The sequence below is a fragment of the Xiphophorus couchianus genome, chromosome 3 (genome assembly GCF_001444195.1).
Source record: "Xiphophorus couchianus chromosome 3, X_couchianus-1.0, whole genome shotgun sequence".
NCBI lineage: Eukaryota > Metazoa > Chordata > Actinopteri > Cyprinodontiformes > Poeciliidae > Xiphophorus > Xiphophorus couchianus.
The window spans coordinates 1036990-1052012 of record NC_040230.1 but is presented as its reverse complement, the minus strand read 5'-3'; the positions used below and the strand labels follow the sequence as shown (position 1 = coordinate 1052012).

The window sequence follows — 15023 nt, the reverse complement described above, 5'->3', positions numbered from 1 at the left end:
TCCGGAGCGCTGACTTTGTTCTGTATCTACAGTCTTAAAATAAAATCTGACTATTTTGTTGCTTTCAATGAAATCATAAATAATCAAAGCAAAAAGTTCATCTAAAAAATGTAATAAATGTAAAAAGGTTGAACCTTCTGCAGCAGTCAGCGTCGCATCACCTCCTCTGATGGAAACTAATGACGCTTGGAGAGAGGGCAGCGGGTTAAAACGTGAACTGAATCCTGGCTGTGAGTACCAACTGGGTCAGAACCTGCTGGTGTCGGAGCGTTTCCCAACAGGAGAGGAACAGAAACTAAACACATGAACACGTCCTGAGAACCAGAACTCAGACCAAACTCAACTCCAGGTCCGACAGTTTGTGGCGTTTTCGGACATAAACCCGTTTATGTCGGGTTGGATCCGCTTTCTGCCGCCATGTGGGAACTCGTTTCGGAAAGCCAAAGGAATCCAATCAGACTGAGTCGGGACCTGAAGGATCAGATTTTTTTGTTGAAACCCTGCAGCGTGTTGAACCAGAACCAGAACCACCTGAGCCAGTCTGACCAGCTTCATCATGTCCAGTAAAGGAAGAAACCTGGCGGAGGTGAGGAACCTCCTTCAGTCCTGCAGTGGATTCAACTCGGAGCAAACCAAGAAGTTCTAAGAGAGCGAAACGGAAACGTACGAACAGGTGAGACCAGAGAACAGAAAAATGATACAATTATAAAACCTGAAGGCCTGAAAGCCTGAAGCAAACATAAACCTGAACTTCTGGCATGGATGTTCATTTAAATCAGTTACATATTTCTTTATTCCACTTAAAAATTTCACATCAAACTAATTTTTAAACAAAACATAAAAACAAACATCAGTTTTTAAATCACCAACCTGATGAGGAAGTAATTCATGAACTATTTGATTAGCATGCTACTCAGTATGCTAATGATGCTATCTGTCCAACCGGCTAAATATCACATTAGCATGAAATTCACAGTGCTAGTTTTACGTTAGCCAATAGTTGCTGCTCCAAACAGTCCTAGATATCCATATCTGGAAGAACTGCAATGTTTTTGTGATGTTTTATTTCTGCAATTGGTTCTCATTCAATCACCTCCCAGCAGTTAAAAGCCAGCCCGTTTTCCCCTCTTTTTCAGATCCTTTTGTTCTCTTCATGTCGATTGTTTTTTCCTGGCTTCGTTGTTCCTGCGGTTAATAAATGTCTGTCAGGCCTTTTCTTCTGTCTGCGCTCGGGTTTAATTCCACAAGACACAAGAAGAAAGTTTTTGTTTTTTTGTGTTGTTTTAAAAAAATGAGCAGATTAAAAATCCAAAGTGGAGTTGCTGGTTCTGACCTGCAGGCTGATTCTACCAGAACTTCTGGATTTCCAGGCTCAATCTGGTTCTACTGGAGGTTTCCTTTCTACTGTCACCACATGCATGCTCAGCATGAATTCAGTGAACCGGATCAAACTGAACCAGCTTTCATATGTGGGTTGAGTTAAAAGTGTTACCTCTGTGAACTTTGACCCCTGCAGGACTTTGTGGATACGTTGGAGTACCGCGCTCCACATCAGCTCATCGATCTCCTGGTGGCCAACTTCTCCGGAGACCGAGGGACGATATGAATCTGCAGCGCGTTTCACTGCTTGCTGCATGTTTGCGCCTGTCACTGCAGATAAATGTTTGATCCAAAGAAGAGAAACATGAATAAAGGTACGATTGTTCTGGAAGCAGGCAGATTATTATTATTATTCCAAGTTTTACTCAAACATCAAAACTCAGAAAAACCTGCAACAGGAGATGAATCAGGAACATTTATGTGTTTTGATTTGGTGTAAAATGTTTTTTCACTCTTGCATGTCTGATGTTTTCATGTTTAAGATATTTGGTACCTTCTAGGTTTATTTTTGCCTCCTTAAACTTTATGAACATTAAAGCAGTAATATAATCTTAGCTTGGATGTTTCTTTGACTGATTTCAGCCTCTAAATTTGGATTATTTCATCATTTTTGTTTTAGCATATTTAAGTAAATTAAAGACAGTTTGTTTATTTATAAAATTTTCTATTTTTATTTTTTTAACAAAGTACCAGTAACATTTCTGCAGCAGTTAAATCCCGTTCATGGACAAATAAGGGCACTTCCTGGTCATTATCTAACATCCGGGAGGCCAGAAGGGGGCGGAGTCTCCTCCTGCTCCTGGAGGACCATTTGAGGGAGGAGAGGAAGCGCCAGGGATGTCTCACTCCAACCACATTTCTGAAGACGACAGATACCGACCACCAACGTAAACATTCTCCATAAAATTGTTTCTAACAAAATAAAAATTCCCTTTCACAAATATAAGTAAGAAGACAAGGTTTTATATCAAACATGTCTCACAAATGTCATAAATCAATAATCTACAAATTGATCAAAGACATGAGCTGTATTGTCAAAGAAATAAGTTTATGATAATGATAGAATCACTCTTTCATACAAAAACCACCTGTGAAAAAGTGCTGCTCCTCTTTATTTTTCTTCAGACCATCAAATAAATATCAATATTGGCTCAAGATAACCTGAATGAATACAAAAACTGTTTTCAAATCATGATTTAATTTATCAAGGGGGAAAACTATCCAAATCGATCCTGGCTTTAAGGAAAAAGGTAGTAGCCTGATTGTTTAATCAGAAATGACCTAAAACCTGTCAGTAAATATAACAGGTGTTTAATGCTGCAATGCCACAACGTGTTGTTTTGTTGTTTACAGAAAAGTTTATATATAATGTCAAGTTTTATCAAAAGTAAAAGCAGACAACAGAAACATAATTTTGTATATTGTTGTTTCTATTAACTTCCCGATTGGATTAAAATAAACTTTAATACAATTAATATGAATGTTTCAGCATATGTCATCCCTCAAACACAGTCATGAATAAAATATATCTATAAATAGACACAAACACTAATTACTGGATAATTCAATTCAAAAATATTTGATTTATTCTAAGAGAATTCAATGTTGTAACTCATTCAGTCAGAATTCTTAATAATGATATTGTAAATGGTGAAAGAAGAATTTAATATTGTATACTGTAAGCTTAATTATTTAACCAAAACCTACATTTAAAAAAATATTTTTATTCTAACTACATTTTAGAAAAACAACCTCTCTACGCAGTGAGTCATTACCCCGCACAGACGATCTTCGTGCAGTCTCCTCTCGGCAGCTCCGCGCAGCCTCCCTGCATCCCCAGCATCCCTGCGCAGTGAATCAGACTGACCGACCCACCGAGGCGGACTGAGCGCACCGACGCTGCTCCGTCAGCGGACACATGAAGGCTTCCTCCCCCGGGTCAGAGGCGAGTTTTCGGTGATTCCTCCCCGCTGGTTTCCCTCTTTTATGGATGTGAAGTAACAGCGGGCGGCAGCGAGTCGGTTCCCCCTCCATCTCTGCGCTTCTTTCTGCCAGGATCCAAACCTCCTCTGAACCACAAAATGGCGGACATCATCGAGCTGGGACCCGCCTACGGTGAGAACCGGGCCGAGTCCGAACCTTTTCTCAATTTAACATCAAAACTCTCCCTTTTCAATGCTTTAAATGTGAGTAATTTGTGTTTTAGAAGCTTTGGGGAAGCAGCAGGTGTTTAGGAGGAAATGATCCGCGTCATGTTGATAAATCACCTGCAGCGCGTTGAGGTCGCCTCTCCAGGCCTGGATATTCTCTGAGTTTGACTTTAGTGATTTTTAAACATGATCAAAATATCATTAATAATGTTTCGATGCGTGTAGATAATAGATGGATCACGGATGCTCCCCTGCGGTCAGGAACATTTTAAAGGAACAGCGTCATCTTCCCCGAAGAATTAAACATGAAACGTTTATTGATTTGTGACGTGATTGTGTGTGTCAATCCGATCCCACGGATGGTTTAAAAACAGTCCAAACTCGGGTGGGTTTAAAAAAAACAGGGCGCGTTCCCACGCACAGTCTCGTGCGTGCGCGTCGCGTGCCAGTAACGGGTGGGTAGAGGCTGACGTCATGTCTGTTCCCTGCGACAGAGGAATGATCTGTCCTTATAAACCCATCTTTGTCCCGCTGGAGTTGTCGCTGCTGACGCGGAGGAATAATCTGTTTTCTGGGGATGAGGCGGTCCAGAACCGGGCCAGGACCGGCAGAATCTTCAATAATCCAGTAAATACGGACATAAACTGAATTTCTGAAGCGTTCTTGTCCCATGAAGTCGTTGCTGCCTGGTCTTTGCAGACATTGGCCCAGATTAGGGACCATTTAATCCAAAGCCAGCCTGTAGAGGCATCTGGGTTAAAACCAAGGAATCTGGGCCGATCCGGGCATGGGTCGAGGTCTAGGTTTGGGTTTCTAATCTATAATCAGGTTAAAGTGACTCATTTCTGACGTTGAAGCTGCTAAAGAGAAACATAAAGCCTGGATTATTAAGCGAAGGATGATTAATCCTCCGTGGATTGGGAGGTTTGGGGTGAAGAACCTGCAGCTCTGCAGAGCCTCACAAAACCAGAAAGTTCAGTTTATTGTGAGAGTTTAGCGATTATTTTAGTAATTGGACGAAATAATAAAGTCAGGTTCTGCATAAAGTACAAGCTTCTTTTATGACTTAAAAATACACAAAAAATTAAATTTAAGTAAATTAATTCAGTTTTTAGATTTTATTGTTTAAAATGTTTAAACTGAATAAATCCAACTAACTACTATAAATACTTTAAACTTGAAATATAAACTCTACATATTTCATTTAAATTAAGATAAAAGCAACAAATAAAAGGTTTCATCTCATGTCATCAATCTGTTGCTTTATTTCACACTAGTTTTCTTTTGTTAGCTAACAGGGTGTTAGCTAACACCCTGTTAGCTAGCCGCTAGGAGCTGCTACATGTAGCATTCCTCCTAGTCCTACATGTGGAACATGACAGACTATCTCAGGTAAACAAAGCCAACGGAAACGGCGCCTGTCGTCGACTGCAGTCAACTCGGATGTCTGCAGTGGCTATTTCCTGTTCGGTTACATCAACGGCGCGCTATCATAGAAGCTAATTCTAGCTCCAGTTTAGCTTAAAATGTTTCCACACTTTGATAGTTTTTGTCATTTTTAGCAAGCTTCATTTTGTAACTCTACCTCTCCTTCCACAGCTAAAAATAGCACTTAGCTTAGCATATGTGTCATCACCATAGGCGTTAGCATAGGCGCTATCATTGTCGTGCAACACGAATAATCTTCCAGCCAGACTTCAGAGCGCTGAATAGTTTAAGTGTTTGTTACAGTATATTTAACGAAACTTTGAAGCAGAACGTCAGCTCAGGTCTGGACTTTGACTAGGCCATTCTAACTTATGAATCTGCTGTGGTCTAAGTCATCCCATAATGTCTCTAAAATTATGGCTTTAAATCTCAAAATGGTGACTTTTGTTGGGTTTTTATTTTTTCTTTCATGGTGGAAATCCACAGAAATGTGAAAAGGTTTATGGGGTGTGAATATTTCTGCTCATTATTACCTAAAACTAAAAGTTTTTGTTCCCTTGCTTTAAGTAGGAGCTGTTTAATGATGCGTTTACTGACCAGGAGAAACCTGGGAGTTCTGATGCATTCAGGGAACAAGAAATAAAATCAGATTTTTTGAAAGTTATCACATCCTGTCTGGTTTCTCAGTCAGGCTAAAGTCCAGTTTTAAACCACATTGCATCGGCTGCAACAGAACTAAATCATTTTCAGGAAATGTTTTGAATAATTCATTATAAATACAGTGAAAAAGTTTTGAAATATCACAACTTTTCAGCTGATAGCTCTGTGAATATCATCTTGTTGATGTAAAATTATATTTCTTATGTTTTTATCGTCTTTTGAGAAAAATGTACATTTTCTAGAAGCATCCAACCAATCAGAAACTATTTCACTCAAACGAAATATTCCAGAGAATCAGGAAATTTTTCAGTGGCAGAATCAGTAAATCTCACACACACGCGCGCGCGCGCACACACTCACGCGCGCACACACACACACACAACTGATGTGTGTGTGTTGCTAAGCAGTGAGCTGAGCTGTTTCAACTCTTCCTAACATGACATCATCCGCTGGAGTCTGAATGAAAGCCGGAAACGGTGTTAGGCTTTCAGGCTTTCAGGCTGCAGCAACGCAGCAATTAGCTGCAGCAACGCAGCAGTCAGCTTCAGGTTGTTTTATTCTGATGCACATTCGTCGTGTTTTTACCTCTGAGCCTGCAGACGAGTTTGAAAGGTTTAGTATTTTTTAGACGTTTAAATCGTCCATTTCTGGGTTTTATTTCCACGCTGCAGTCGGGTTGTTGCAGGACTGAGTGAAGCTGCAGCAATGAGTCTCATGGGACGCAGCAGCACAACAAGGCAGCATTGTCTGCTGCAAACAAAGCCCTGCTCTCCTCTTCATCATCACCATCTTCCTCAACTCTGAGCAGTTAAATCCTCACTAGTAGTTTCCATGCAGAGTTTGGTTCGGTCATTTTCCAGATTTATTTTCCTGTTTTCAACATAAAAATCTTCCCAGTTTAAGTTTTCTTTCTCCAAACATACCGGATTCATCTACTGATTAAATCCCAAAGTTGTCCTCAAGTTGTCCCTGGTTTGGGAAGCTTTGTCCTTTACAAAGATCCAGATGAAAAGAAACAAAACCAGCAGATAAGATTTCCATAAACAGGTTGGAACCAGAGGTCTGACATGATTTTCAAGCCTAAAGCCTGGGTCAAAGGTCAACCCAAGGTTTCTAACAGTAGTTTAACCAAAACACCAAAAGGTCCAAAGATCTGCTGTTATTTTATCAGGAGCAACAATAATTACTTCCAGTTTCCTTCATTTAATTAAAGGAAACTGTTGCTATGCCGATGATACGCTGGAGATAAATCCACATATCATCCACATAGAGCTTCATGTCATCGGGGTCGAGGCGTCGACATACCGCCCGCTGCGTCTCTACGCCGATGACGCTCTGATGGACGTCCGCCTTTCATCAGCGTCACTGGAGGATATTTAGGAATTGAAAACACGATTTACTGAACGACCTCTAACTGTCCTCTGTGTCTCCGTCCAGCCATGTCCCCGGTGCTGGCGGGCTTCCTTGGAGCTGGTGTCCTGGTTCTGGTGGTGGTGGTTCTGGTCCTGCTCTGGTCGTTCTGTCAGCGCCGGTACCTCCGGGTTACCGGGCGCTACAAGCTGAACGGTGACCGATACTGCGACGCAGAGGACCCCCCGTACAAATTCATCCACATGCTGAAGGGGATCAGCATTTACCCAGAATCCCTCAGCGGCAGCAAGCGGATCGTCCGTGGAATCCGCCGCGCCGACCGGTCGGAGCGTGACGGCGAGCGCGGCGGTTCGGCCGGCGGCGCGGCGGGCCGGGGAATGGTCCTGGTGGATGCAGAGAACAACATCCTGGACGTTCCGGGTCAGCTGCAGATGAGTCACCTGGTCCCGCCCACCGGGTCGGGCCCCGCCCATAGCCAGGCCCGGCTGGAGCGGGCCCTGCCGGTCCGCGCCGACTACTGTTGCCTGGACAGCAGCTCGGCCGGCAGCAGCCAGACCAGCAGCAAGACGGCGTCGCCCTTCACCCCCGCCTCCTCCGAACCGGAACCGGAACCCAACCTGGGCTCCGTCAGCCTCAGCGTCGACTACAACTTCCCCAAGAAGGCGCTGGTGGTGACGGTGGTGGGGGCCCGGGGCCTCCCCGCCGTGGACGAGCAGGCCGGCAGCTCCGACCCCTACGTGAAGATGACCATCCTGCCGGAGAAGAAGCACCGCGTCAAGACCCGCGTGCTGAGGAAGACGCTGGACCCGATCTTCGACGAGACCTTCACCTTCTACGGCGTGGCCTACAGCGCGCTGCCCGACCTCACGCTGCACTTCCTGGTGCTCAGCTTCGACCGCTTCGCCCGTGATGACGTCATCGGGGAGGCCGTGGTGCCGCTGAAGGGCGTGGACCCGAGCACGGGCCGGGTCCACCTGAGCCAGCAGATCACCAAGAGGAACATGCAGGTGAGCAGGAGGCTGATGCTAGCTTAGCGTTAGCATGGAGACAGGCTGTTGGGTCAGCTGCAAGTATGAACAGATCCTCTGATTTTAGTCGTCTGATCAGAACCGACTGGGTCCAATCAGAGGTTCAGGAAATGGACCAACATTAAAACACAAAAACAGAATTATTGAAAAATTCATCTGTGGTGTTTAAAACAAACTCAAAGCTTCACCAGAGGAGATTTTTATTCACCGCTGGAAGAGATGATGGGGAGGCTGATTATTGGTGGTAAAAAGTGATTATTGGTGGTAAAAAGTGATTATTGGTCCTACCATCTCTGTCTGTGTTCTCAGTGTGAGAGTCGTGGCGAGCTGCTGGCCTCGCTGTCCTACCAGCCCGTGTCCCACCGCCTCAGCGTGGTCGTCCTGAAGGCCAGACATCTGCCCAAGATGGACATGACGGGCCTGTCAGCCAGTGAGTGCAGCCGTTAAAAAACGAACTTTTCTTCTCCCTCAGACATGAATCTAGATCTGGAGGGTTTTATCATCCATCCATCCATCCATCCATCCATCCAGTCGTCGTCGGTAGCAACCAACTAACCAGCTGTATTAGCAGGTCTTTATAAAAGCTCATGTTTGGGGATTTCTGCTCCAGTTTAAAGCCACAGCGCCAGCATAGGTTGCATTCGCTCAATACGAACTTTTAAAATGTGACTGTCACTCAGGTTTTCGTTATTAGTCCAGTTTAATCTCTTCTCATAATTCCCTGATTTTTATTTATTTTCATGGGAAAAACACAAAACAAGAAATGAGGAGGAAAATAGAATTCATGGCTGATTGATTCTGATTCGTTTTTATTATTTTAGGAACAATGAAAGTTTCTGAAACTACGACAGACAGAACCAGATTAGGAGATTATTTTTATAGTACAAGAATAAACTAATATTGGCAGAAAAAAGATTGTGATAAAAGTCATTTTAAAGAGAAATTACGACATTATTTTCCTATTATTATGATGTTATTCTCGTAATATTACGACTTTCTTGGATTCTTATGACTTTATTCTATTGATATTACAACTTAATTCTATAGTTTCACATTATTCTTGTAATATTTCAATTTTATTCTCATATTTTTCTTTAATCTTTCCTGCAATTTTATTGTCCTTAAATTATCACTTTATGCTTGTATTTGGTGACTTTATTCTCTTAAATAAATGAAAATCTAATTTAAAAAATACACGTTTTGTTTCACCTTAAAAATTAATATATATATCATTTCTTCATTAGTTTAGTTTTTATTCCATTTTTGTCGAAAAGGCGTCAAGTTTTCTACTTTGATTCTAATTTGACATTTAAAATATAAATAGTAAAAGTAAAAACAGTTTAGTGAACTTGTATAACTAAAGTGTGTTAGAAATAAAGAGGAAGTGCAGATTGCGTTATCCTGATCCTCTGCAACTCATCTTCATCTTCTTCTACGCTCAGATCCGTACGTGAAGGTGAACGTTTTCTACGGCCGTAAGCGCATCGCCAAGAAGAAGACGCACGTGAAGAAATGCACGCTGAACCCGGTCTTCAACGAGTCCTTCATCTACGACATCCCGCCCGAACTGCTGCCCGACGTCTCCGTGGAGTTCCTGGTGGTGGACTTCGACCGGACCACCAAGAACGAGGTCCTGGGCCGCCTGCTGCTGGGCCTGCACAGCCCCTGCCCCTCTGGCGCCTCCCACTGGCGGGAGGTGTGTGAAAACCCACGCAGGCAGATCTCCAAGTGGCACAACCTGAGCGACTTCTGAGGAAGAGGAGGAGGAGGAAGCAGCTGAGACTCTACCGGTGATCCCTACTGGGACACAAAGACTCAGTGTACAGCTCTCACACACACACACACACACACACACTGACACACACCACATGTGCAACACACACACCGCTGTGATGATAGTCCAACTCTCCGTCTCTATTATCTCTTCGCCACCAAAATGTTTTGCAAGTTTAAGAAAAAATCCTAAAGTTTCATTTGAAAAGAAAAGAGGGCGGGTCCAACGCGATTTAAAAAGAAGAAGAAACGGCTCCCCTCGTCCTGCAGCTCGCCGCATGTCTGTGAAGCTCCGAGCTGCAGAGATCCTCTGACGATGCGATGCTCCACCGCGCAGAGAAAACCTCCTCTGTGTTCAGCATGCTCCCCGCCTGCGACGGTCCGGGTTCTGTCCCGCTCCAGAACTTTCCCAGAATCCTGAAGATGCCGGGTTTCGTCCCGGCCGCGTCCCAGCCCCAAAGTACTGCAGCAAAAACCTGCAGACTGAACCCAGCTGATGTAACATACCTGATTTATCCTGGAGCCTGAAGCAGAGGCCAGATGTTGAACATCTTCCACCAAAATCACTCAGATCTGCTTAGAATCTGTTTTAACTGTTTCGTCCCACAGCTTCTTCCTGATTCTCACTGAATCATCAGATCCTCACATACTTTCTCTCTGATCATGGGTTTATTGCAAATTTTCTGCCAAACAAAATGATCATAAACATTGGGTTTAAGTGATGCTACCTCCCACCTGCAGGGGGCGGCGTTTCTTACTCGATGACAGGTTGTCAGAAAAATCCAGTTTTTAAAGTTGTTTAACAGATGCAGATGTTTCCGTGTGCGATCCGTTTGATTCCTATTGGGTTTTTTCTTCTATATGTAGTTTGTGGAAGAAAAAAAAAATAGCATCAGAAAATTTGATATTTTGATTGCAAAAAATGACAAAACCAACGATAACACCTGGCGGAACTGATGGATGGTGTCAGGATGAATATTCAGACGACCGATTGCCTGTTTTTGGGTTGATAATGTAGAAAACAGTGAAACTGTGAAGTACAATGAGAGTGTTGCTGTTTTTTATTTAAAGGGGCGGTACTATGTATTTTCAGGGCACCCGGTGCCATTTTATATAATCAAGTAACTTTGTTACCTTCAGTTGTCAAAATGCTGTCAAATATAACTGAAAGAAATTTAACTTCCAGATTTAACCTCTGTCTCTTTAAAAACTCCTCTTCTTCCTGAAGCTCCGCCTCCAGGAAGTCGTCCCAAAATGGCTCCTCCATTAACCTTTTAGCGTTTTTACCAGCTCTGAGCAGCAGCTCCTATAATGAGCTCAGCAGGTGTTTGCTAATTGCTGCTGGCTAGTCTGAAGGATCTGAGTGGGGGAGGAGGTGCACCTTGGGGGCGGGGCTAGGTCCATTCAGGTGTTTTGCGCAGCTGAATGGTTGCCATGGAGATTAAACGAATGAATGAAAGAATCAAAGCAACACTCCAGGTTTGTTTCTGATGAGAATAAAATTATAACATGATGGAAACATCAAAAAAGTTGATTTTCCATAGAATCAACTTTTTTATGGAAGAAATGTTGATCTGGACTGGAACCAGTCCAGAAACAGTCCAGAGTGGTTCTGGACTGGAAACGAGTCCCAGGTGGGTTCTGGTCGCTCGGACCTGGAAGCAGTAGGTTTGGTTAAATCAACCAGATCAGTTTTTAACTCATTTAAACTGCTGGTGGCCCACAAAATTCATTCAATTAAAAATTACAACTTTGATGCAAAGTTGTAATTTTTAACGCAACTTTGCATTAAAGTTATTTAATGCAAAGTTGGCATTTCATGACAAAAGTCGTAGACGTTTCTGAAGACTCCTTCATGTTTATGGCAGATGTTTTGTTACATAAAGAGTTACCGAAAGTCTCAAGTAAAACCTCTGGATGTTTTGTTTTTAATCCCAGTTCATTAATAAACAAGCCCACCAGAGGGCGCTCTTCTTTACTAACGACTTAAAAACTCCTGAATATATTCAGGTTTTAATCAGGCTTTTTAAGATTAGCAGTTTATTGGTATTTTTTGTACGTTATTATCCGGGTTTGAGGTTTTATCCCGCAGATAAATGAAGTTTTGACCTTTTCCTGGGGGCGCAGCCTCATCTGTTCTCTGCTTCACGCCGTCCGCCTCTTCCCTCCTCCCCGTTGATCCTTGTGAGCGATCCGCCACCAGATGGCGCCGTTTCCCCGCTTGGTTCTGTTTCCCTCGGCTCTGTGACCAGAGAGAAGCCAGTTTGGGTTTAACGCGGACTGCTGATGCAGTTTAGTCTGTTTAACGTTAATCCAGCCGCAGCTGCTCCACAGACATTAACTCGTGTAAATCTGCGCCTCACCTGAACCTTTTGCAGCTTTCCTCTGAGCGGAGCTCCCCGCAGACCAACACACTGTAGATTTGTACAGATGTGAATTTGTTCGCTGGTTTCCTTCCTGTCTGTTGTCCTCAGAGCTTTCGTGTGTTTGAGCGCCCCCTGCTGTAGACCTGGATGCTAACCTCTGTGTTGGGTTTGTTAACACTCAGTGGACGTGCAAATAAAAAACAGTTATCTACGAGGGCTGCGTCGTTTCTTCTGTTTTCTCTTGGTTTGTTTTCTGTGTTTTTGCAACAGAAAAAATCTCCAGCCCGGTCCAAATGGGTCAGAACCAGAACATAAACACGCAGAAATGAGCGAGAATAACTAAAGATGGAGGAATAGCAGTTAATATTTATAGTTGTTAAAGTTATTCAGATTTTGGAGCTTCTAGAAATGAAGACGCTGACATTAGCGTTAGCATCTGCTGCTAGCAGGTTTAGCATTAAGACGCCAGTTTATCCCTGAATAGCTTCGCTAACAGGCTAACTCCTTAGCACAACCTGAACACAACGGAACCAGGGCAGCTGCGGCCCGAGTCTTTGTATTAAAAATAATAATTTAACGCGTTAAAATCTGCGTAATTTATTAATCCAAATTGGTTTGGACGGATTTCCAAACTCTGACCTGGAGAAGTTTTAATAATGTTGGGGAATTATTTCTGTAATGTCTTAATTAACAGAAGAGGCTCCGACCGTTTTCCGTATATCTTTATTTTTGTGGCATTTCCATGGTAAACGCCGAGAGAACCTGCACATGCGCAGTGTGTCAGAATAAGGCTCGTACCAACTCAGATAAATCCGGGTAAATACGCCACAGTTTTCTAAAACTTTTCACGATTTTAAATAGAAAATACATTCAGGTTTAGGGTATAAATTACAACAAAATGTATTATTCATATACAAATCGGATCCAAAACTCAGACTATAATCCAAGAACGGATAAAATATCAGTAAATGTGCAAGATGGGGGTCCGGCATGACAAATAGTAAATATTTCGGAGATTAATAAACACAGTACTACCGGCTGATTGAACTTCTGAATGAACAGTGCTCTTATTTTGACATTTCCAACAGGAAGTGTCCTTTTGATGCAGCAGGAGAGAAAGTTGAAGGTCAGTTACGTTTATTTCTCTCTGAAATGACCAAAACCATTTAACACATTCAACTGGAGAGACTTTCATTAATATGAAGACACAACTAAAAGGAAATGATTAATACGAAGCCTTAACATCCCATAATAATCTGCCAACTTCACTGGCTATTTAAACTCAACTTTTCACAGGAAAACTCGAGTCTCAGAACACAAGTCCAAGTCAAGTTATTTATTTTTGTGACTCAAATCTCCATCTCTTCCCAGAATAAATATTTAAATAATACAAACACATAAATAGTACTAATGGTTAATAATTACTGAAAGTTTGTATCTAAATGTTCGTTTTGCTCATCTGAGCAGCCAGTAAAAACCAAACGGCGTTAGAACCCAAAGATCCGATATAAAGCTGGCTCTGTAAGAAAGTTCTGTTTTGGTCCAATCAACGGGTCTCTTCATGTTTAGGAGACATCAAAGTCTCTGAGGCTGGTTGGTTCCAGTCATAAACCAGCAGCCAGACATGGTGGAAATGGTCAAATACTCAAACTGCAAAACATTTTCAAAGAAAACCTGGAGAAAAGCATGAAGTTTCTGTTAGTCAGCAGGATTACTAGAAAGTGTGTTTACTTGGAAAGAAAATTAAAAAGTAATGAAGTAAAAGTTCCTGACTCCCAACTTCATTTTTGATATTAAAAGCTGAATTATGAAAGTCAGTCATCTCCCGAGCGCCGGACGTCAGCGGATGGGTCCTGACCTGCTGTGACTGTAAACAGGCTTTGTTGACTGGAAGGAGAAAATCCGCGAATCACCGCAGTGTGACGGTGATGATTAAAGTCAACCCTGAGCAGCTGAGTTATCGTTCAGGCCTGAAAACCACCGATGCCAGTGTGGTGAATGAGGAGGTGATTGCCGGAGTCACATGAAGCCTGGAATACTGGAGCCTTCATCCCGGGAACGGCCTGGAGGGAAACTCAGGCCGGCGGATCTCAGGGCTGGCGCTGCGTCTGGCTTCACCTCAGCTTGTAGATCGGACCTGATAGAGACAAGATGGAGTCCGACCAGGAAAAGAAAACACCATAAAAAATAACCTCATGCCCCCAAACATCAGATTATTCAGGACAGGACTCCTATTCACAGAACCACACAGATACAAAGAGCTCCAGCAACCTGTATGGTTAATGTTGCTGAATCCTGTTGCTGCAGGTCCGTTGATCAATGTCTGGGTTGCCTTCAAAATGGCTCAACCAAGAAAACAGGAAAAGAAACGATGAAAACACGTCAGGAAACCATTCAGTCTCACCAGCAGGAGTTTATTAAGAAGTTCATAAGACCAAACTCTTATTTTGATAGTTCACTTCCGGTTATTAGCAAGTAAATTTGCATATTAGCTAAATATTTAGCTAAGTTAATATTTTGTTTCAAATTATATTTAGCTAGCTATCAAGATATTTAGCTAGCTAGGTCAATATTTAGCTTTAAACTGAATATTAAGCTTGCGAACTATATAGTTTGAAACAAAATATTTAGTTAGCATGCTAAATGTTTACTAAATATTTAATTCACCAATTACATATTAGCTATCAAGCTAACTAAATATTTATTTAAAACAAATATTTACTTACTTTTACACATCTGCTCATCAGCCAGTGAATTTGTATATTAACCAAATATTTATCAACAAGCTACAAAATGTGCTCAGGTTAAATATTTAGTTTGAAGCTAAACATTTAGCTTACTAACTTTAGCTTGTTAATATTTAGAAT

General features: G+C 42.4%; 1 protein-coding gene and 1 long non-coding RNA gene across 3 annotated transcripts; one reads left to right on the top strand and one right to left on the bottom strand.

The window, feature by feature from the left end:
• The first annotated feature begins 3209 nt into the window (after positions 1-3209).
• LOC114141863 (synaptotagmin-11) lies at positions 3210-12370 on the top strand. 2 transcript variants are annotated; one of them, XM_028012738.1, is made up of 5 exons: positions 3210-3495; positions 3587-3662; positions 7056-7996; positions 8327-8447; positions 9460-12370. In XM_028012738.1, exons 3-5 carry the CDS (start codon positions 7058-7060, stop codon positions 9768-9770), a joined length of 1371 nt encoding a protein of 456 aa, XP_027868539.1. In that variant the 5' UTR covers positions 3210-3495; positions 3587-3662; positions 7056-7057; the 3' UTR covers positions 9771-12370. The 2 variants fall into 2 exon arrangements, with proteins under 2 accessions (XP_027868539.1, XP_027868538.1); XM_028012737.1 differs by lacking the exon at positions 3587-3662.
• LOC114141872 (uncharacterized) lies at positions 11886-14713 on the bottom strand. Its single transcript, XR_003594919.1, has 2 exons — positions 14428-14713; positions 11886-14293 (listed from the first exon to the last, which is right to left on the bottom strand). It is a non-coding gene; the product is annotated as an uncharacterized LOC114141872 (long non-coding RNA).
• Between the last annotated feature and the right edge of the window lie 310 nt (positions 14714-15023).